The sequence below is a fragment of the Lepisosteus oculatus genome, chromosome 3, assembly GCF_040954835.1.
Source record: "Lepisosteus oculatus isolate fLepOcu1 chromosome 3, fLepOcu1.hap2, whole genome shotgun sequence".
Classification (NCBI taxonomy): Eukaryota; Metazoa; Chordata; class Actinopteri; order Semionotiformes; family Lepisosteidae; genus Lepisosteus; species Lepisosteus oculatus.
This window is the reverse complement of record NC_090698.1, coordinates 40,640,567-40,665,013: the sequence shown is the minus strand read 5'-3', so window position 1 is coordinate 40,665,013 and position 24,447 is coordinate 40,640,567. Positions and strand designations below refer to the sequence as shown.

At 39.7% G+C, this 24,447-nt stretch overlaps 1 protein-coding gene across 4 annotated transcripts; it reads left to right on the top strand.

Annotated features, from left to right (window-relative positions):
- Window positions 1-1,226: 1,226 nt before the first annotated feature.
- LOC102684584 (antiviral innate immune response receptor RIG-I-like) lies at window positions 1,227-24,447 on the top strand. 4 transcript variants are annotated; one of them, XM_069187166.1, is made up of 18 exons: window positions 1,227-1,450; window positions 5,736-5,870; window positions 6,347-6,528; window positions 7,664-7,814; window positions 8,740-8,826; window positions 9,013-9,138; window positions 9,217-9,370; window positions 10,949-11,207; window positions 12,745-12,907; window positions 14,140-14,241; window positions 15,184-15,341; window positions 16,103-16,238; window positions 16,505-16,653; window positions 17,434-17,524; window positions 17,691-17,861; window positions 18,268-18,419; window positions 23,134-23,283; window positions 23,675-24,447. In XM_069187166.1, exons 1-18 carry the CDS (start codon window positions 1,255-1,257, stop codon window positions 24,008-24,010), a joined length of 2,898 nt encoding a protein of 965 aa, XP_069043267.1. In that variant the 5' UTR covers window positions 1,227-1,254; the 3' UTR covers window positions 24,011-24,447. The 4 variants fall into 4 exon arrangements, with proteins under 4 accessions (XP_069043267.1, XP_069043266.1, XP_015219694.1 ...); XM_069187165.1 differs by having other exon boundaries at window positions 1,228-1,450; window positions 9,010-9,138; XM_015364208.2 differs by lacking the exon at window positions 1,227-1,450 and adding an exon at window positions 2,149-2,582.

Sequence of the window (24,447 nt, the reverse complement as noted above, 5' to 3'; positions counted from 1 at the left end):
AGTTTTGAGTCATCCAAATGTTTATGTCAGAGATGCAATTAGATAGAATAGAGACAGACACATCAGTTTGGTATGGATGTTTGGTATGGATGTATATTTGAGTGTCGTCAGCATAGAAATGAAAGCTGACCAAGTGGAAACATGTATATGCTGAAGAGCAAGAGGCCCAGTATTGAGCCCTGAGGAACATCCGACTTAACAAGACTAATTTCAGACCTGTACCAATTAAGAGATGAAGTGACAGCGATCAGTGAGCTAAGATTTGAACCATTTGAAAGCAGTGTCAGAAACTCCAAACACAGTCTCAAGATGAGAAAGTAAGATGTCATGGTCAACAGTGTCAAAAGCAGCACTGAGATCAAGAAGGATGAGTATAGAAAGAGAACCAGAATCAGAAGCTATGAGACGATCGTTAGTGACTTTGACCAGGGCAGTTTCTGTGCTGTGAAGTTGACGGAAGCCAGATTGGAGGGGTTCAAAAAGGTTGTTTGTCATGAGGTGGTTATGTAACTGAAGTGAGACAGCACGTTCTAAAATTTTTGCAAGAAAGTGTAAGTTGGAGATGGGGCGAAAATTGTTAAGATTGTCGAGAGCCATGTTAGGCTTTTTTGACACTGGGGTAATGGCATCAGTTTTGAGGACCGTTGGTACAATGCCAACCAGAGAAGTTGGATGAGAAGGGAGGAGGTATGGAAATGATTTGCGTAGTGGAGAGAATGTGATGCAAAGTTGCGATGAGGCAGGCAATGTGGTGGGGCAGTTTGGCTTGAGCAGTCTGTTGATAAGGGAACCATGATCATAATATTTAAAGCTTTGAAGTATACTTTGAATCTGTCTAAATCAAAATTGTACTTTATAACAGATAATTTCTTGATGAAATGAGCCAAAGCAGAAGTACAATCAAATAGTTTTATAGAGGATGGTAACAGTTTTAACAGATTCTTCATGAAACCGACATAGATTTAAATATAGATTTATCCCAATAGTAAATTAATCAAAAGCTAAAAAGCAGTATCCTGTTTAACAAATCAAACTGAAAGCACTTTATAAAAGTATTTACAAAAAAACAGCATCCAGTTAATAAAAAGGAATACAATGCAATCCCAGGCACAAATTGGTATCGGAAAGGTCACAGGAGAGGTGAAAAGGAGAATTGAATCCATACATAATTTTTCCAAACCGCTTCATCCCATTCAAGGTCACAGGGAGCCTATCTCAGCAAGCAACAGGTGCAAGACAGCGAACAGCTTGGAGATGCCAGTCCATTCGCAGGACAGACACAAACGCACTCACACAAGGCAAGTTTCTCAGAAGCCTACCAGTATATCTCTGGACTGCGGGAGGAAACTGGAGCACCCGGAGGAAACCCACATGAACATGATGCAAACATGCAAGCTCTATGCAGATAGCACTCCCATTCCAGAACTGAACCCATGGCTGCATCCAGGAGGTAATAATTCTGTATTTAATGTAAACAGCATTAGTCTCACAGAGTGCAAAACATTCCTCTGGGTTTATTGTTCTGTACTATCCCCTGTATGTTGGTGTGATTTGTTGTACTGTTGTTATTTATTATTTACTGCTGTTATTTGTTTATTATTATTTACTGTTTGGTATTGTACTGTGTACATCCTGAGAGAACAGCACAACTATGAATCCTAGCATACATGTACATATAGCAAAAAAACTCCTCTCTCTCTCTCTGTCATAAGGAGCCACTTTGTTCGGGACGGCAGGGACTGAAGAGATTGCAAAAAACAAAAAACTAAAGGAGAATGGCAATGCTGGGCTTCTCCTTTGGGACATTTGGCTTTGGTAATTGGGGTCCATGGGGTTCTTGTGCTTGTCTGTGTGTGTCCCTTGTGGATGGGTTATGTTCTGGTCTGTGTGGCGGGTAGGCAGTGAGATATATTGTAACTGCTAAATTATTTGTAATAAAAAGGGATGCTATGTAGGGTGACTGTCTTGTCTTGTATATGTGGGTGCACTGGTGGTTTAGGAGATATAAAGAACCTGCTGCAGGGAAAGAGAGAACGTGCACCCTTAAAATTACTAGGTAGTGTAGTCTGCTACAAAGTACAAAGTTAAAAAGCTAAAGTATCCTGGAATCTGGGGATGCTATCTGTAAATTGTCACATACCATATACAGGTAACAAACTGATGATGAAAAGCAAATGATGCGCGATGACTGAACTTTGTTGTTTTTTTATACTGGACTTGTGAGTATAGCATTTTGACTACACCACAATAAAACACCGCTACATTAAAAAGCAACTGAAAAAAAACGGTTACGGGTCATGATCCGGTTTGGGGAAGTAGTGTATAAGTGAAAAATAATATTAAGCTTGGCAGATGACGTAGGGATATTATACAAAAGAGAAAGCAATACAATACTTGTATGACCGGTTTGGACGATCTGGGGAAACGAAACTTAATTGAAGAGACAAGAGGAACCATTGTACTTCTTTTCCAGACTCATTAGAAGATGAGTGAAAAAGAGATTTTACAGCGATATAAAAAATATATAACTGAAATAATTCAACCGTCGTGTATATTGCAGTACCTGGATTTTTTTAAACAAGGTATGTTAACGTATTTTCATTTTCAAGCACTTAGTGTACTGTAGATGTATCTAGTAATTGTCTGAGGGTATTAAAATATAAATTAACGCAAGATCGGTTTTTTTAAAGTCATAGTCATTTGAAAAAGATAATTGCTGGATATTTAGACTTAAATAGATATTGAATTACTGTTGTGTGCACCTGAATGTTTGCGGACATACACAAATACAATGATACGGCTACATTGTACTCACGTTTTAGCAATTTTACAGTTGACAGCTGACAGTTACTTCTCATCTGTAATTTGTAATACAATATATACAATACGTGCCTTTTATTTGTATAAGCGTGTAAAGAGTTAAAAATGACGATGTAAATTATGAGGACCATAAGACAATGAGTTGATTATATAATCATATACCTACCTAATTATATACCTACTATACAATAGTAGGTAAATATGACGATACGGACTTCAACACATATAGACTGCTCATACATAGCTCAGTTGTGATTAAAAGGCTTGAGAATTCTGATCAATGTGAATTATATATTGCAGTGACAAGCTTGTTGACCAGCTTGGTTTATGCACAAATTGATGGTGTTCGGAAAATAACAATGTTTTGCTCTGTAAATTACCACTACTGTATGTATTTGCCTACAAAATGTCCAATAGTATTGAATTATAAATGATGTATATTTAAGCTTTAATTAAATATACTTAAGCTTTAATAACGACATTTACATTTACTCTTACATACTAAACTAGAAAGGATTTCCTGCCTCGTCTGGGAGCTGCTATTGAATATGTCTGTGCTTCTCCAGATGGAGTGTTGTACTGCACCTCTCACAGCGACAATAAGATCACAATTATCCAGAGTAAACTGAAAGTCATTGGTGTAATCCAAGGCCGGGTTAAAGGAGATAATATCAAGACCAATTTAATCATTTAATGATTGACCCAAGAAGTCCATGGAGTGCTGTACTGCACCTCTCACAGCGACAATAAGATCACAATTATCCAGAGTAAACTGAAAGTCATTGGTGTAATCCAAGGCCGGGTTAAAGGAGATAATATCAAGACCAATTTAATGATTGACCCAAGAAAAGACTTTAACATACTAAATTTCACAAAGTACAATATTGGGTTGTACAATGTCGACTGTAACATTGTACTGTTTGATAGTGGCAGATTGAATACGAATTCCCGAGAGGTTTTACTTGAACGATTCTATAAAGCGTGCTCATATACTCAAAATATGTAGTCGTTATTTTCAGCTTCACTTTTTGTTTCAAAACTTTGCGTGATAACAAAAAAAAGGTATTTATGTAATCGATATTGTTTGGTTTGTTGTATTTGTTGATCTGTCGTTGTATGTTTGGATATCCATTTTCGCATATACTGTATATAAACCTTCCTGCATTTCAGAAAACAAAACTCTCAAGGTGAATTTATTCATGTTATCCTCTCCTCAAAACTGAATGTTTTGGAAGGAGGTGTTGAGTGTTTCACGCAGGTACAGTAGCAAAAACATAAGGTGTAAGATGGAAAACAGAAAAAAATAAGAAATCATATACAATGCCTTTCAAAAGTATTCACCCCCTTCCAATGAACTTTTTTTTATTACAAGTGATTAATGGTTTTTCAAAGTTAATATTTTAATGAAACTTTGAATGCTCCAACTGATTATTTATAGGCAAAAACATAAATGTCAACAAAGAAAAATCAAAAACTAAAATATGTTCATTGCATAAGTACTGACCCTCCCTGAGTCAATATTTGATAAACGTACCTTTGGCAGCATTTACAGCTGTGAATCCTTGGTGTAAATATGTTAGCTACAGAAAAGACTACCAGCTGTGCACACTGGGATGGTGCAGTTTTTCCATCCATTCATTTTCTAATTGCTTCATCCAATTTAGTGTCGTGGGGTAGTCAAAATATATCCCAATAAGCAGGATACACCCTGTGTGGGAAATAAGTCCATCGCAGTGTGCACACGGACACAAACATGCACACTCATGCTGTTCCAGGGCCAATGTTCCCAGAAGCCAATTAGCCTACCAGTATGCTTTTGTAGACTGTGGGAGGAAACCGGAGCACCCAGCAAAAACCCATGTGAACTCAAGGAGAACATACACAGTCTACACAGATAGCACCCAAGGTCTGGAATTGAATCAAGGGCCCTAGTGCTGTGCCTCTGTGCCACCCCACCAATGCATATTTTCAAACTAGCTTGAGTTACATCACATGGGTTCGGAATCAGTGATATACAGCAATTTTCAGGTCGGACAATCCAAAAAGTCTTGCCACTTAGTGTTTTTTTCAATCTTCTTTGTACTTTAGAAAATTATGTACATAATTTGTTATTCAACAAAATTGAATATTGGAATGAACTGAATAATTTTACAAGGTACTGAAGATGGCAATACCATATTGTGTCTAAGATGCCTGAGATTTTTGCAGGATAAATGTGTGAAGCTACTCTTGGCAGTAGTAAAGTAAATGAAAATTTGTTGGGTTATATTAGCTGAGCACGGAACATCTATAACTTTCATGATTTTAAGTTAAATAAGACCATGGAAAAAGGTTAGCATCTAAGTAAGGAAAATGTATAGAAATATGACTTTATTCTCTGTACTTTTATCTCAATGTGTATGGAGTACTCTAAGTACAGTGATGCCAATATTAAGGCCATCCAGCCATTTTCTCACTGCTTTCTCACAGCAAGCAAAGGATACAAAGCAGGATACTCCCTGGACAGGATATTAATCCATCACTGGGCAGACACTGACACAAACTCACACCAGTGCCATTTGTTACAGAACCCAATTAGCCTACAAGTCTCTGGACTGTGGAAGGCCCTCTCAGAAACCCATGAGAACACAGGGAGAACATATGAACTAAATCCAGGAAATGCACTCAGGGACCCACTGTTTTGTTGCGGTGCTATCTGTGTGAGATTTGTATGTTCATTTATGCTTCCAGCCCTACTCTATTTAATCTTCTGTTCATGTCATACAGGGGTGCAGCACTTTGGCTCTTCACATTGTGATTTCCAAGTTCTGCTGCATATTGGAGGACAGTGGTGATATTGAGACCAAATGTTTAATCTCCTTTCTGCACCCCACTGTTCCCTCAAAGACGAGATTTACTGTGTGTGCTTTTCCCAGATGAGGTTGAGCGCATCAAAGCTCGAGAAACCCAGGAAGGCCTGACCCAGGCAGCCTCGCTCCTGATGGATCTAATCCTCAGTGTGGAAGCACCAGGCTGGTACCGCATGTTCCTTGACAGTCTCAGTAATGCTGGTATGTAATTTGGTCCCTCTTGTCTTTCATAAAGATCTCATATATTCAACCACATCTCCATGCAAATACAAAAGCTATAGACCGCAAACTTGCAAATTATTGTTTTGTCCTCTGCTTTTTATATGAATTTACCTTGTTCAGCTGTTGTGTAAAGTGTAAAGTGTCATTTTATGTGGAAGGTCAAATGAGAAGGAGTAATTTGATTCTGATGTAAAGGTTATCACATTTGGTGAAAGAGCTAATTATGTTAGTTTCTTAATTGTAATGAAATGATTTGTTAATTACACTGTAATGTAAAAGAATGAAGGCAGTCTGTAATAATGAAGTGTTGTTAAAATGGTGGGCAGGCTGGTATTTGAGCCAAGATTTCCCAATATTTTCTCAAATATTTACCACTCTCTGGAATTGTCCTGCCCATGCCAATCCCAATATGGTGTCTCTGTTCTCACAGTGTATGTCTTTCTCCTGTTGCCTAGGTTACAATGACCTTTCAGAAGCCCTCGAGTCCAGTGATTTCACAGCAATAGAAAAAGCAAATGTAAACAAGGAGCTGGTGAGGAAGTTAAGTCCCTCACTGCGACATGATGTCCACCCCAAGGACATTCTTTTGCACCTCCATGAGGGGCTCTTACAAGCCCAGAGAGAGGAGATAGAGCAGGTAAGTGTGCTTAAAAAAATGTAGTCAAGCATTTTTGCTTCGGGCTTTCTTGTGATTTGTTTTCCTTTTTTCCAAAGTAATTTTCAAAGAACTGATAAAACTGCCATTGTTGTATGGTTCCATTGTTGCTTAATAATAATAATAATAATAATAATAATAATAATAATAATAATAATAACTCCTTACACATATGTAGTGCTTTTCTGGACGTACATTCAAAGCGCTTTACAGGTAATGTGGACTCCCCTCCACCACCAATATGCAGTACCCACCTGGATGATGTGACAGCAGCCATTGTGCGCCAGTACACTCACCACACATCCGCTGTCGGTGGGGAAGAAATGAAGAGTGATGAAGCCAATTCATAGATGGGGATTATTAGGAGGCCATGATTTGTAAAGGCTGATGGGAAATTGGACCAGGATGCTGGGGTAACCCCCCTACTCTATTTGAGAAATGCCCTAGGATATTTAATGACCACAGAGATTCAGGACCTTGGTTTAACATCTCATTCAAAGCGTGGCGCCTTTTTACAGTTTAGTGTCCCCATCACTATACTGGGCATTAGGACCCACCAAACCATGAGAGTGAGCACCCCCTACTGGCCCCACTAAACCTTCGTTTTTCCAGGAGGTCTCAGAGGATCTCTTAGAGGTCCAGGAGGCCCAGGTACTGACCAGGCGTACAACTGCTAAGATTCACTGGGGTGCCAGTTGTGAGTTGCAGGGTGATATAGCTGCTGGCCATATCATTCCAAGAGTATCAGCCTTATAATCCAGAATCCACTGGTTTGAGCTGTAGCTGCATCATGAGAGACACCGACCAAGTTTCCAGCTGAGCGCCAGCCATTGTGGTCAGGCTATCTTGCGTAAGGATTTCCTTGGATTGCCATGCTGAGCACCTGTAATCTTGTAATGATTGTCAGTGAGAAAGATGCACTGCTTGTCAATCTGTCCAAACTCTTCTGTAGGGCACTGTGGAGCTCTGTGAGTGTCAGATGGCAAATGCTATAACATGCTGGCCAATTGAATAACACATGATATTAATCAAAATAAATCATTAGCATTGTTGTTGCGCATGTACACTTTTGAATGTCTTACTAAAATGGTTCTTGTTGACCTGTTTCTTCAATCAGGTAACAGAACGATTTGGAGCACATCATGGAATGTCCAAACTGTTAGATTTTCTGCTCAGGTCGGACAATCCAAAGTGGTATAACGCCTTTGTGGATTCACTGGCTGCTGGCAGATATTCCAGTTTAGTTTGTGTCCTGGATGAACGAGGTGGTAAGAACAAATTCTTTATTGTCTGCTGTAAATCTCTTCAATCTAGAAAAAAAGGCTCATGCTGTGTCTGTTGAAGTCAGCAACTTCAATAAATATACATTCATTATATGCAGGTATGTCTAGGTTGTCTAGACGCAAACCCTTTATTATAACATCTGTGCGTGTATTTAGAGACTGTGGGAATTTTGCAGTGCATGTAGTAGGTGTGTGTTTCATTAATTCTAATATACATTTCAATCTCAAGTTTTAAAATATTATTTACTTGTACAAAGTACAGACAAAAGGTTTGGAAGTAATCATTGATTATGTCGTGCATCCATAATAAGGTAACCATCATATTAAAAAGTATATGCTGAAGACTTCAGCAAAATTGCCTAAGATGCATATTCCTCCTAAGGCAAGGTGTACACATGGGAAGGCTAATGTCCTGAGTTTCCCGAACTGGCAAGGCCCTGTCTTATTAAAGTCAAGCTTTGTGAAATTGATCAGGACTTGCAGGGTCATGATCAATTTCAGGACCCCGAGGATTTAGAAAACCTCAAAAATGAGCAAAGTTCCTCCAAACTATTTACCAGCTTTAGGCAACCAGACTCTAGTTTCACCTTTGGAATACTTATTTAAAATATCGCTTTCTCCGAAAAGAAAAATGGTTTCTCTGTGTACCAAAGAGCATGTTTATATTCAGCCAGCATCTCAAGAACACTTCAGTGAAGAGATAATTAGCTGTTTGGGGGTGCCCAGGCTTTTTAAAACAGAAATTACAAAGAAGAAGTGCTTACTAACAGTGACTCCTGTTCCCTATGTCTTTTTGTCCTCCTTAAGAAATAATTTTGTTAATGTTACAGAAATATGTTAATTATTTTTCCAAAGCTGAATCACCATTTCCAGGTGATTACTAAAACTTGCCTTTGGTTTTAATTTTCAGATACTGATGACCAGAGTGGGGATGAACAAGAAATGGAAATGTCTTACAGTGAAGAAGCAGAAATGGAAAGTTTAGATCCTAACACAGGTTAGTCTTTTCATGATTAATAAGGACAATATAAGTAATGTTATGAATGTGAATGTGTGCGACAATAATCTGATGTTTTACTGCTTGCATGATCACTCTGATTTGTGAATTATAAAGGGAACTGGAAACTATATTATAGGAAATTGATGACATTCTTATTTTTCTTTTTCTACGATCCACAAGAAGAAGCACTTAAAAAACCACGGTATGACTTTGAAGTTGCCCCCAGGCTGGCTAAACTGAGAGATTATCAAGTGGAATTAGCTGAACCAGCTCTGAAAGGCAAAAATACCATCATATGCGCTCCGACAGGTGAGAACACCCAAGATTCTCATTATCTTTTCAAAGGGTTAGTGTGTCATCCGGCTCATAAGACATCTGTTGGACTAGGTTCTGGGAAGACTGTTGTTGCAGTTGAGATCTGCTCGCAGCACCTGAAACAGGGCACAGAGGAACAAAAGAAGAAAGTTGCTTTCTTGGCAAACACTATCCCACTCTGCCAGCAACAGATGGACCTGTTTCAGAAGTACTTTGGTAACACGGAGTAAGTTTTGTACCATTGCAACCCTTGTTTTCTGATGTTTGTATGATATCTGGAACATAATTAGCATGACTAAACATATTGGCTTTATATGGCCTGTCTTTAAATAGTTGAATTAGCTTTTCTATATGGATTTCCTACTCTTCCTACAAGTTACACACTTTAAATATTGTTTGAAACAGTTCCCAGTGATTTCACATTTTCATTCTATAGTATACAAGGGTGCTTCTATTTCTTCTTTAATCTATTCTATGCCATAGAGCAAAGGCTTTGCAGTATTTTTTCAGGACTTTTTGCTACATGCGAAATGTAAAGCATCACTAGAATCTCCAGCAGGTGGCAACAGAGCACAGCATAAAACCCTCAACAGCCTCCAGATTTTGAGAATAAAACAGTGGAGAAATACTGGTTTTGTTGTACTTGATTTGGGCTCAGACAAAGAAATACTGGGGAGTGTGACTCACTACTAACTACTAACATGTACATTTTAAGTTTAGAGGAAAGAAGGTTACAGTTCCTGAAACTGGCTTAGGAAGAAATTCACGTCCCCATATCAGCATATCCCTCTGCATTTATACTGTATAGTCGTGAAAAAGGTGCTGTCAACGCTTCCTCATTAATGTTTTTTACAGTTATCTAATTATAATTATTATAAGCTACAATGCAAAACTCAGGAGGAAAGGTGAAGGTGACACTTAGGCTCTCTTCCACCATTAATCAGACCTTTGATGATTCATTTTCTTAAATTTATGACTGTTTATCCCCTCTATCTCCCACTGAGTGTCACTCTTCCCAGGCTTTTCTCCCTATGAGAATCACAGCATGGATGAGACTATAACACTATAGACTGCAGTGTATTTCAGTAAACTAGTAGACAAATGAATAATACAGTAATCCCTCATTATACAAGCTTAATTTGTTCCTCGAACACTGCTCCTAAGGTGGAAACACATATAATATAAATTAAATCCCTAATATTTCCCATGTTATTATCTGTGTTTAGTTCCAAAACTCAAACATGTTCCAAATTTCACCTTAATGGATCACAGAACAAAAGTTGAAAACATTTCCATTACTGGTTAATTATTTGAGTAACATGCTTATAGTCGTTAGCCAAAGCATAAACAACAGTAGCCACATTGTAACAGGTGTTAGCAAATGGATAAACATTAGGTCCTACCCTCTATATGCATTTAACACACACAAGTGTTTATTATTTAAAAAATCAGATTTAATGAAAAAATAAAAAAAAAATTCCTCATCTGCTAAGATGTGAGAAACGAAGTAGCTCACCAGTGCTTTAGAAAGAGCCCAGCTCATTAAATGAAATGAAGAAAAACAGGAAGTACTATGTTGTAAAAAGGAAAACTAATGTAACAGTTACTCGTATATCAAGGGATTGCTGCACATTTGTTGTCTCACACCATGCTGTATGTAATTTTTTATTTCATTTTCCATCTGTATGTTACAGTTTATAGAAATATGTTCTCCTTCTTGTTTCATACCAGTCGTGTGACCATAGTTGTTGATGTATCATCTTTCTGCTGGAGGAATAATGTTTTGTGGTTTCTGGATCTGTAGGTATGAAGTAACTGGTCTCTTTGGAGAAAGTACTTCAGCCATGGCAGTTTCTGTTGGCGTGGAGAGTTACGACATTGTGGTGATGACTCCCAAGATCCTGGAGATGAACCTGGAGAATTACAACATCCCTGGGTTGTCCACTTTCACCCTCATCTTCTTCGACGAGTGCCACAACACAATCAAGAACCACTCCTACAGTGCCATCATGAAAATGTACATGGACACCAAGCTAGGAAATCCAGCAGCACCACTCCCACAGGTTGTGTTACCAGAATTATTTCAATCACTGTTTACATGATGTGACAATCTGGTCTTAGATTGTCATTATGGGATCTTTAACATAGGTGGGTCCAGGAAACTAGATACGCAAATATAGCCATGGTGTTCCAAATTCAGTGCAATGTATTTACAGTGTGGCAAATCAACAACCAACCAAAACACCAAAACTAAAACCTAAGCTCCATTTGAACTGCTGCCTAACTGACCTCTTCCAGTCACTTACAATACAAAATGGTGTAGCTATACTGCTGACAAGTTTTCCAAAATGTTGCACAAGAAGTATCTTCACAAAAACACTTCTAAAATACAGCTGTTAATTAAGCAGCACTTTGGGCTGAAAATATACTGAAGTAATCCTTGTTGTTTGTTCTCAGGACATCTGACATTATCCTTACGGTACTCTTTGTCTTCGTCTCCTAGTTGAGTTCAGAACTCAGGTTATGTGAATTACGTTATCCAAACAACTGTAATTTATAAAGTACAATCGGTGCTCTGAGGAGGAACTGTATGGAAACACTGTTCTCTTGTCACAAGAAGCAGCTCTAAACAGTTGTGATCCCACAGTGACCTTCCCCTATGGAACAATGATGCATTCAAGCCTCTTCTTCAAGTCAGTATGATGATTATTTCAAAGGCGATACTGTAATAGCAATGTCCACTTTCACTGCAACTCTTAATATTTTACAGCTCAAGTTCCATAACACTGCAAGATCAAATAGTACAAATCAAATCAATGGTGATTAATCTTTTATCAACTCCAAATGTGCTGTCACACCTTAAGAGCCATTTAAAAAAAACAGTTTTGCTTATTGTGACATCATACAAGAGAATGCACTAAGTCACATTCTCATAGGTTACTACTGCTACTTAACAATAACAACAATAATAATAATTACTCTTACGTAGCACTTTTCTGGACACTCCATTCAAAAAGCTTTACAGGTAATGGGGACTTCACCAATGTGCAGCACCCACCTGGATGATGCAACGGCAGCCATAGTGCACCAGGACAGTACGCTCACAAAACACACCAACTATCAGTGGGGAGGAGAACAGAGTGATGAAGCCAAGTCATAAATTGGGGTTATAAGGAGGCTATGACTGGTAAAGTTCAATGTGAAATTTAGCCAGGATTTGGCAACACCCCTACTCCTTTCGAGAAACAACCTGGGATTTGACTGCATAGAGTCAGGGCCTCGGTTTTACATCTCATCTGAAGGACAGCACCTTTTTACAGTATAGTGTCCCTGTCACTATACTGGGGCATTAGGACCCACACAGACAGCAGGGTGAGCACCCCCTACTGGTCCCTCTAACACCTCTTCCAGCAGCAACATTAGTCTTTCCAGGATATCTCCCATCCAGATGCTGACCAGGCTCACACCTGCTGAGCTTCAGTGGGTTGCCATTTGTGAGCTGCATGGTATATCTAGTCAGACTCTCAAAAGTACAGATACTATGCTTTTTAAACACAGTCCTGAACTGCTGATTTACTGACCTCTTTTTTTTCATTCCAGATTGTCGGTTTAACAGCATCTGTTGGAACTGGTAAATCCAAGAATGAGCATGGCATCCGTGAGCATATTTACAACCTGTGTGCCAGTCTGGACACTGACACCATTTCCACTGTCATCAAGCATGTGGAGGAGCTCAGAGCACACGTCATTGTACCACACAAAGGTAAACCATTTTTCAGCAAGGTCCTTTTCTTTATTTATTTTTTTAGTATAGGACTTTTTACAGAAGATTTAAGATTTAATTTGCATGTAATAAAGATACTAATTAATTACATATAAAAAGAAAAAATATATTACTTCATTCCTGGCAATATATAATTATATAATAATATGCCAAAATAAACATTTTATACAAAATATTGTACCATAAATTATGTAAGGAACTGGCCACATCAGCATTAGTCCTGTTTTTGAAAATACAATTAACCTTCTATTTCTTATGCGGATATCTCCAAGCCAGGTTTATCTAATGTTTTCTTAATCCAATGGGCATAAAAGGAGCATCTATTTCCAATTTATTGGCTACAACTAAAAAGTGTGATAATGACCCTTTTTTGTTACAACCAAAAGCACATGTGGCTTTCTCTGCTTAACATTTTTGAGTCACTGTTTCCTTATATTATAAACGTTCAGCTGCAGGTGGTGAGATTTGTTTCTGTCAGACTGGTTACTGGGAATGTTCCACTCAACAAATATACTGTAGATGCTGCGTAAGATCTTTTTACATGGCTTTTTAAATAAACAAAATGTTCATCAGGGTTGACAAAAGGGACTAAAGATTAAAATAAAGGACACTTAATGGAGTTTATCTGAAACCTGAAAGTTCAGGATGGATGACAACAACCTAGTTCAATCAGAGTCAGCTCTCAGTAATAATTAATCACACCCGGATAATTTCCTAAAACATTATAAATCCTATACGTTATTCCCATCTCTCTCACATATGTCTTTTTGTATCAGACCTCAACACCGTCTCCACATTTGCAGCTGTTCCTTGGTCATTCCTCACTCTGAATGGAGGTCCCAGCCTCCTTGTCCTATGGCCAGGAGGTTAGCCCTCAGACAATAGGGTTAAGCCAAATTTTGACTAAAACACTCCATAATCCTTTCAGTATCCTAATTCTTGGGTGCACCCTAGAGATTTATCCTGGATTATATCCATAATTATAAAATCTCAACAAGTGAAGTAATGGTGATCTACATGTTACACTTACATAAGAGAAATACACAGGGAAAAATAAATAAAATTGCTTCTATCATCTTTTCTGATCCCAACAATTGCGCTATATTCACTCGTCCTAAAACAGATTTTGTGTATTGATTTCCTACTCTTCAGTGTGAAGATTTATGTCGTTGTGGAGTGTTTTAATGTCTCCATCCTTCTTCTCCTGTCAGATACTAGAATTGTGAAGTCTCGGGCTTGCAACCCGTTCATGGATATTGTGTTGGGACTGATGGCTCATGTGGAGTCCATTGTGGCAAAAACATACAATCTAGGTAAGTGAGAGTGCATAAAGAAATTTGAAATTCTTTAAAACATTTTGTTATACCAAAAGCTTACCCACATCTTCATAGCCTCCTTCAGTTTGTCTACATTAACAACCATTAATAACCCCAGACGGTACATACTGTACAAAAACCTTCTCTCCAGCATTTTCTGCAGGGCTGTATGGGGAGGCCAGGCAAACATGTTAACATTTGTTAATTGGGAAAAGTTCATAATACAGAAATTCCCTTATTAAATTCTACTTTAATAAAACATTGAAACACACATCGAGAGTACAGGATAGTGAAAAATAATTAAATAACAATAAGCCATGTTAAAATACCAAAAGATATCTTAAAGCATGACATTGGGAAGTAATACTAAAACTAAATGGATTTATAAACAAAGTTTACTGTAGTAACCTACAACAAGGTTGTAGTTAACCTTATTATGTGGACCATGGTTCAAATTAGCATTTCATTTATGATTGGCAGAAAATAATATTTTTTTCCCTTGTCCTTTCCCTGATAAGGACACCAATTGAGTTCTGTCCACAATTTTGTCATCACACAAATTCAAGTATAAGTTCCTTTCCATTTTTCAAGGATTTAGGATACCTCACGCACTCTCGGAACTATCTGCATGTCAGCAAACCAAACTCAGTACACACTGGAAAACTGACTGTTCTGTTCCCAAAATAAGGAACCTGCCATGAAGTTGGAAGGTTCTTTAATTCTGGTTTCTTCAGAGTACTGAGTTGAATTATTGAAGTTTAGAACGCTGTGCCCCCTCTCTTCCCCCAACATCCTTAGCGTGTAAACACCACTATCATTGTGATCAACAATAGCCAACATACAAATACTGTATCACATTTGTATGGTCATTTCACTATCCTGGAGGGGGGCTTCTTTTGAACCATTTACTAGCAATATCAGGCTCTTGTTCTGTTCCAGAGGCCTTGACAAAAATCCCCATGAGCACACGTGGCAGCCAGATGTACGAGCAGTGGATAGTGGAGGTTCAGAGGAGCTGCAGGGTGCTGAAGCTTGAGGATGAGGAGATGGAGAGGCAGGTGTGCAGGAAGCTGGTCACCTGCACAGAGCACTTGAGGGTAAGTGGCGAGAAATGGGACCAGGTCTCTGTACCCTTGAATACCAAAAGTACCTGAATTTGGCGAAACATCTGATAAGTAAAAAATAAATTTCCTTGTTTTAAATGGTGGACCAGCTGCCATGGTGGTCAGATGGGCCATGAGATAAGATAAGATCACATTATTAGCCATATACAATTTCTTGCATTAGGAATTTGTCTTTTCACATATCCCAGCTTCCCATATACCATGAGACACACAGGAACAAAGACAGGGAGAGAGAAGCTTAGGGTCAGAGCACAGGGTCAGCCATTTATACGACACCCCTGGAGCTTTGTTGAGGGGCCCAAAAGAGTAGGATTCCTTTGCTGTCTCCAGGATTTGAACCGGAAGTCTTCCAGCCACAGGTGCAGATCCTTAGCTACAGTGCCACCGCTCCACCCACATCTGGAATGGATGTGCCACTGGCCACATTCTCATATCTCACCATCCTCAATGAGGGAGTAAGCCATGACCTGCCATGCTGACCAGGCGGGATAAGTGTACCTTTGTGTTACTTACACTTTACTCTACTAATACAGGAATCTAGTCTGAACAGAGTTTAGGGGGTTCAGTCTTAACTAGCCTGACTCACCATTCTGTCTGGCTACCATGATATAAACTCATGGTCAAGCCCTTCTTTCTAGTAAAAAAGACTGGTTGGTCATTTGTATATTCCAATTTGAATTTGTAACCATTAAACAGTATGACTATCAAAATATTTTTTTATGATTGTGCTGCAGAAATACAATGATTGCCTTATCATATCTGAAGATGCCCGTGTAGTGGATGCTTTAAAGTACTTACTGGAATATTTTAATAACCTTGACCCGGCATATTTTGATGAGACAGATGAGAAACTTGCCAGAATTTTTGAAGGTAATGTTTTAATTCTACTCTGATCATTTTTCTAATGGTTATTAATCTCTGAGCTAAACTGTTTGAATTGCTTGTCCTCGCTGCTGTGTCTAATTTTATTTTTGAAGCTCAAATTTGCTTTTTCTTTCTTTTCCTCTGTGCAGAAAGATAATTAAATAAAAAATGCAAATCAAAAAGCTTTATTGCCTTTGCTCCTATACTGTTCTAGTGAAAACAAGAATAGTACTATGTAATGTCTCAACAGTGTTGTCTTTGTATTTGCGCAGAGAAGAGGTCTGATCTGCAGGCCTTGGCCTGTGAAAAGGTTCAAGAGAATCCTAAGTTGTTGGACCTGCAGTTAGTTTTTGAGGAGCAATACAGGTACAACCCCAGCACAAGAACCATCCTCTTTGTCAAAACCAGAGCACTGGCAGAGGTATGAACTGATATATTCTCATATGGGCATTAAGGAACGGAAAACCAAGGATGGATTTTTCTAGATGTAACAAATATGCCCCTGCATACAACAGAGGATCTCAGCCACTGGGCTGAGGGAGTTCTCCTTTAGCTCAGCTGGCAAGTTCCCCGTTGCGTGACGCCAGAGACCCGGGTTCGCGCCCAGGCGGGACTAACTGGCAGGGCAGGAGCAGCAAGGGCAGAAACCCCAAGAACCGTATTATAGACAAGTAATGGAGAAATTAGCATCCCCACTGCAGAGACCTCTGAATTTAAAAGTGGCATCATCTGGTACTGAAACGGATGAGCTATCAAGAGTGTAAGTGCCCCTCAGCAGATACTGACATATTCTGTAATGGCCAGGGACAGTTTTTTTATTATGTCATTTAATTTTATTTTATGATTTCACTCTACATTGTACACTTTGTGGCTTGCCTTGCTTATCATGGGGTTCAATTATTTTACTGGCACAGAAGAAACTCTAGGAACAAAGAGAATCAATCAATGCTAATTTTTCTGCAATTGGTATTGAACTACGGATAGAGAGGCAGTTAATAAGTGGGAAGGAAAATGACAAAATAGTTATTTAATTGTTTATTAGATGGCGATTGTAATAGCAATCAAGGAAACGATATTTGTTAAAAAAAACTTTGCTGTTAGACTTGTTGTTTTTTACAATCCCTTGTCCAGGTCTGCATTAACTAGATGAGAAATGTTTTTTATCACTACTGATTTATGATTTTTCTTTTTGGTTTTATAGGCAATTAAACAGTGGGTATTGGAAACTTCAGCATTAGCTCACCTCAAGCCAAAGGTTCTCATAGGTCGCAGAAAAACAGACAATATATCAGGTAAGGAAGTTTCTTACTTTTGGAGAGTTTTCATTTCATTAAAGAAGCTGGGTTTGCTGATCTTGGTTTTGCTGAATAGTCTGTCAGGAGACACTAAGGCAGATTCTTTTATGCTCCCCATAACAATACGAAACTGATAGCCTCGGTCCCTGTGTGTTTCCCTCAGGTATGACGCTCTCAAATCAAAAAGCTGTTCTGGATGCCTTTAAAAGTGAAGGAGGCAGTAAGCTATTGATAGCCACCTCCGTGGCAGATGAAGGAATTGATATTGTTACATGTAATTTGGTACTGCTGTATGACTATGTTGGAAATGTGATCAAAATGGTTCAAACCAGAGGTAAGTCAACTCAATTACTATACTTTGAAATCACTTCTCGTTTGATTTCTTTTTTATTTGATGTTTGCTACATATTTCAAAGTATATTTTGTACTTTCAGTAGCCAAAATGTCGTTTTGAGTACTTTGCTTTAGGCTCATGCTGTCTTTGTGGGGACATTGCACTGGGTCTCTATTTGATATTTTCTACTTTACTGAAATGAAACCTGATGTGAAAGAGTTTTATCACTGTCGGATTTACGTGAAGCTGCCTTATAGCTTATTTTAGAGATTATCTCCACCTCTGATTGTCAGGAGTTTATTTTTATGGTATTCTCACATTTTGTCTGCACATTGACATGCACGCGCGCATCACACACAAACCAAGTCTCACTACAAAGCAAATCTAAGCATCCTTTGTGTTCCAGGCCGTGGAAGGGCAAAAGACAGCCGGTGTATTCTTATCACCAGCAAGACAGAGCATGCAGTGAAAGAGCAGATCAATATCATGCAGGAGAAAATTGTGTACGAGTCCATTGAGGAAATACAAAAAGTTAACCATGAAGTCTTTTTATCTAAGGTAACATATTAACAGTTTCTTTCGGAACATTCTTATTCATTTTTTAAAGAAAAGGCCTGGAATCTCAAGGAGTGCATATCAGCACTGCAGAAACCAGTCTGGTTTTGGCTGAGGATGTGCGCAAGAAGCCTGTGGCTCACTGTTAGGAGATTCATAAAGGAATTCCAAAGTAAAGAGTACAAACTATTTTCCTTTTTTAAAATATAAGTCTTTTAACACTGTTGTAACAGAAAGAATAAGTTCTGGATCCCGAGATGAAGTTAAACAGAAGAGTTTGTTGCATGCAAGGAACAACAAAACCGAAGTATTGTTCAAAGTGCCAGTACAAACTTTCAGTTTATATACTGTAGTGTTTTCCTGCTGCTTCTGACATCGCTCCTTTTTATGGTAAAGGGGTGAGGTCACGGTGTTTGACCAGTTTACAAACTCTGGCCAAATGGTCAGGGTTTTAGATTACCCTCCCTGGGGTGTTTCCTAGCTGGCATCTGGAATCCTTATCAGTTATCTCCTTTTCCTGCCATAAACTCCAGTTAACCCCTTCTTCACATCTTGTATATTTCATCAACACCAATAGCACCTCACTGATTGCATTGGCTCAGAATTTAGAATTATAAATTGTTAAAGGAAAACTTGTACAGTGGTCGTACAGGGATATGTTCATTGGTGTTACTGGCCTCCAGAGCTTCTCAAAGCTAAAGGAAACCCTTGATAATGTTTAGTTGAATTGTGAGAGTATGGAACAATCTACCCAGCCATGTTGTTGAAACACATACTCCTGCTTCTTTCGATAAGCACATGGATCAGATCCTTGGATCAATTAACTACTTTAAAAATTGGCTGGATGGAAGAAATATATTAGTTTTGTAGAACTTGCATGCTAACATTTCACATATCATGGATAGCAAATTAATACAGATTTTGTCAAAATTGTGATGCCCTGGGGGTTGTGACGGCCATTTGAACACAGACAGACATGTCCAATGCTCCGAACACCAGCCTTTTTAGTCTGCTGTGGAACTTTTCCACATCTGTACAGGCACTCTCCTGCGAGAGTGGTGTTGACATAGGCCTCTTACTCTGGGTAACCCAGATGTGTGGCGTCACAAACTCTGAGAACTCTGGGCCTTTCACTTGCAGATTCCCAGGCTCAAACTCTGCACCACAACCATGCCACCTCGCCCATGATGGGCGAGGTCCTGTATGGGGCTCCCTCACTGAGCCTTTGCTTGTGGTTACCCAGGCTTGACAAGCGTAACCTTGATGACACTCTTGCTGGGAGCCTTCTTGCTCACAGCCATCAACACAGACCCTCCTGCTCCCAGTCTATGATGGCTTCTGGTTCTCTCACCACCGGTCAGCCCTTGGACTTCCATGTCCGCCTCCTGCCATCGGCGTCCTCACCTGACGCAACCAAGCTGGGTCTCACACACGCAGAGTCTGCAGCACTTCACTCTTGCACTCGGAGCTCTCTAACTATCAACCCGGGTCTCTTCAGGGCACGTCACTCAGTGCCGAGACTCCTCACTCTTTCCCTCACTAAGATCCACACACGACCTCCCTGGTGCCTCACTCTGAAGCTCCATGTGGTGGAGTTGCAGCTGCTGGTGCACCTTCCCTGTGCCTTGTGTGAGGACCACTCCTCACCAAAGGCTGGCAGCCTTTGCTACTCCCTCCCCCAGTACCCTGTATCACCTGTGGGAGGGTCTCTCCGCCACACCAAGTCATACTCTATCTCATACTCTACGTTAACACAAAGAAACTCACTCTCACCCAGTGGGCCTCTAACAGCCTTGCTCTCACGTTTACTCTAAACAGGCTGCTGTCTCTTGAAATCTCTTGATGTTGCAAGGCTCCATAATCATAGGTGGCGTCTTTCCGGCCTAAATGTACATTATCAGGCCTGGAGAGATTACTTATCTGATTATAAGGTTACTATAGAGTCTGCTAGATCCACCTACTTCTCTCACATCATTGAAAATCACCAAAACAATCCCAGACATCTTTTCTCCACCATCAACAGACTGCTCAAGCCAAACTGCCCCACCACATTACCTGCCTCATCACAACTTTGCAACACATTCTTAGATTTCTTTAGTTCTAAGATTGACAACATCCGGCATCACATTCTCTCCACTACGGATATAATTTCCATACCTCCTTCCTCCTCATCCAACTTCTCTGGTTCCCGTCTCTCCAGCTTCTCTCTTCTTGACTCAGCATCCCTAAACAAATTAGTTACGCGCATGAAACCCACCACATCTATTTTAGATCCCATTCCCACCACTTTATTCCAGTCCTGTTTCTCTTCTCTCTGTCCCATTGTCCTCAATATAATACATGAATCCTTGAGCACCGGCATTGTACCAATGGTCCTCAAAACTGCTGCTATTACCCCAGTGCCAAAGAAGCCTAACATGGCTCTCGACAATCTTAACAACTTTCGCCCCATCTCCAACTTACCCTTTCTCTCTAAAATTCTAGAACGTGCTGTCACACTTCAGTTACATAACCACCTCATGACAAACAATCTTTTCGAACCCCTCCAATCTGGCTTCCGTCAACTTCACAGCACAGAAACCGCCCTAGTCAAAGTCACCAACGATCTCCTAATAGCTTCTGATTCTGGTTCTCTTTCCATACTCATCCTTCTTGATCTCAGTGCTGCCTTTGACACTGTTGACCATAACATCTTGCTTTCTCGTCTTGAGACTATGTTTGGAGTCTCTGACACTGCCCTCAAATGGTTTAAGTCTTACCTCACTGATCGCTGTCACTTTGTCTCTCTCAATGGGTACAGGTCTGAAATTGGTCTTGTCAAGTCTGGTGTCCCTCAGGGCTCAATACTGGGCCCCTTGCTCTTCAGCATTTACATGTTCCCACTTGGTCAGCTTTTAAGATCACATGGCCTCAGCTTTCATTTTTACGCTGACGATACTCAAATATACATCCATACCAAACCCGACACTGATGTGGCTGTCTCTATTCTATCTAATTGCATCTCTGACATAAAAATTTGGATGACTGAAAACTTCCTTCATCTTAACTGTGACAAGACTGAAGTCATGCTTATTGGTACCCCCCATCAACTTCGTAAAGCCAGTCCTGTAACCCTGTCTGTAGATGGCTCTGTACTTGAGCTCCAATCAAAATTAAAAAACCTTGGGGTTATATTCGATTCTGGCTTAACATTCGACCCACATGTACAGCATACTGTCAAAACATCTTTTTTTCACCTTAGAAATATCGCAAGACTACGCCCTATGCTATCATTAACTGTGGCTGAAAAGCTGATCAACATATTTGTATTCTCTCGAATTGACTACTGCAATGCTCTGCTCCCTGGGGTATCTAAATCTACTCTGAACAAGCTGCAGTATGTCCAAAATTCAGCAGCCAGAATCCTGACCAGATCTAGTGCAAGTGTTCACATTACTCCTATCCTGGAGTCCTTGCACTGGCTTCCGGTCAAATTCCGCGTAGACTTTAAAATCCTCATGCTCACCTACAAGGCTTTACATGGCTTGGCACCTCAATACCTGTCTGAACTTTTAGCGCCCTACTCCCCACCTCGCAACCTCCGCTCTTCAAATTCTGCCCTCCTTACTGTCCCCCAAGCCCGTCTACATTGTATGGGCGACAGGGCCTTCTCCTGCTATGCCCCCAAGCTCTGGAACTCCTTGCCCAAGGATATTAGAGAGTCACCTTCTCTAAACTCCTTCAAATCCAGACTCAAAACCCTCCTTTTCAGAAAAGCCTTTACTTAACTGCTTCCATTCTTCACCCCTCTGCTCTTCTTAATACCATCTTCCACGGTCTCCTCTATTGTTATTGTTGTATTGTTGTAATTATAATTGTGTCCTGTCTTGTGAAATTTTCTTATTTATTGTTGTAGTCTTCTTATTTATTGTTATTGTCATCCTGTAAAGCGCTTTGAGAAGCCACCTTTAAAGGCGCTATATAAAATAAAGTTTATTATTATTATTATTATTATTATTATTATTATTATTATTATTATTATTATTAATCTACTGCATCGTCCCCACCCAGGACTGTTGCTGTTTCCGGTCCCTTCAGGGTTTTTTTCTGCACAGGGCCCCTCTGGGACTGTCGCACACCAGGGTTCAGCTTCTCCTAACATCACCCCCTCCAGCAGCATCTCACATCCTCTGCTGTCCTGTTGTGGCCTGGCTTGCTCACTGCCGAGCCTCCATATACGGGGGCCCTGTTCCCCCACGTCCATTCCCTCCCAAGTCCCGAGTCAGTCTCTCTCAGGGAAGCGTTCGGCATGCTCTCAAACCACTCCCACAGCTGAGGTTCATTACCACTCACTCCCACAGCTGGTAGTGAACTTCAGCTGTGGTTGCTGAGGCAACACATCACTCTCTATTGTGAGCTCCGCCCCAACATTGAACACACCCTGTGTGACACCACAGTGTGTATGACCTTCTGTCAGTCATACAGACTATTGTTGAAAGTTACCCATATACATTGCATAAAATGTCATTAATATGTTAAAACATTAAGACTTGATTGATTCAGAAATCTGGTGTTATTGGTTTATGGATAAAAAGGGATATTTTTTACAAACACGTTTCATTTTTATTGTTAGTTTTTTGTTCAAAAGGGGCAGAATTTGGTTCAGGGAAATACAGTAAGTTTGCAATGCGTGGCTGCAAAAAAAAACAACTTATTCTTCTCTCCTCTTGTGAGTCAGATCAAGAAAATCCAGATGAATGAAAAGAAAAAGAGGGATTTTGAGAGGCAAATGGCAGTTTCTAAAAAGAAGCATACTGATGTGTATGACCTACTTTGTGGAACATGCTTTATCACAGCTTGCACCTCTGACGAGCTTCGACTCCTTCAGGTAATGAACTCAGCAGAGCAGCATCACAAAGACTAGTGCCACTTAGAGGTTCGTGATCCTACCCACTCAGGGTTTGGAAATTGGTTTTAAATTTATTTTGCTTTTAAAATGTCCTACAGTAGATGGATGTCATCATAGTCGGATGTCTTTTTTATCTCCATAGAGCAGACACAGGACAGGTTTGGCTTAATCTGAACATTTCTTATGCGTGCCCTTTTCTGCTTCACGTCAACTTCGGAGTCATGAACTGTACTAAAATGTGGCCTAAACAAAACATTTAGGTTGCAATAAGTTTTGAATAACATTTGTGGTATAAGATCTCTATTGTTCTGTTCTTAGTTTTCAATATGTGCTAAGTTTCAAGAGCTGTCTCTTTCCTCTTTTAATGCAGGAACATCACAGGGTTGTCATCAGTAAATCTTTCAGTTCACTCTGCAACCTTAAGCCCCACCCAAAGCCAAAGTTCCACGATGACATCGAAATGAAACAGAAGATATCCTGTGGTAAATGCAACCGTGACTGGGGCATCATGGGAACATGGAAAGGTCTGCAGTCTTTGCCTTTGCTGAAGACAGATGGATTTGCCTTCCTCAACAGGCGTACACAGCAGAAGTTAGTATTTAAAAAGTGGCAGGATTTTCCTGGCATCATCAAGGAATTCAACTTCCTGGAAGTCTCAGGCAGCACTAATTCTGTGGCAGAAGGGTCCAGTGCTCAGAGTGTATAGAGCTCGCACAGATCATTATGGTATATTCAGTTCACATGGATTTAGTAATAAGTGATGGTATCACTTGTAAAAATGCATTTTATTTCTTTTACTGGGGAAAGTGATGTTAGTTTTTTCAAGCAGGAATATAACCATAAAGTCTTTTCCATTGGCGACCTTTTTTTTGACAGTAAGTGAAAATTACAGGGGCAGCATGGGGGCAAGCTTTTTTCTTTCCTGGTGGGATTTCGGGATTTCAAGGGAAATTCATACTGGGAAGGCAGAGGGGAGACATTGTTTCCAATACAACCAGCACTGGCTATGGAAGTATGGATAGAATAAAATGAACACAAATAGCTGAGTGGCCTTGCAAGTTTGTTTCTAAATAAGGTGGGAAATATTTTTGCTTTTTCAGTTGAATGTTTGTATGAAGTTAAATAAACGTAATCTCTACTGAA

What these genes read in the sequence shown, in the direction of transcription:
- LOC102684584 (XM_069187165.1), top strand. Translation starts at nt 1,255, where the DNA reads ATGCCAGTCCATTCGCAGGACAGACACAAACGCACTCACACAAGGCAA. An exon ending in AGAGAGAGGAGATAGAGCAG is followed by an intron (nt 6,529 to 7,663) that starts GTAAGTGTGCTT and finishes TTCTTCAATCAG; the next exon opens with GTAACAGAACGATTTGGAGC. An exon ending in CAGCAGCACCACTCCCACAG is followed by an intron (nt 11,208 to 12,744) that starts GTTGTGTTACCA and finishes TTTTCATTCCAG; the next exon opens with ATTGTCGGTTTAACAGCATC.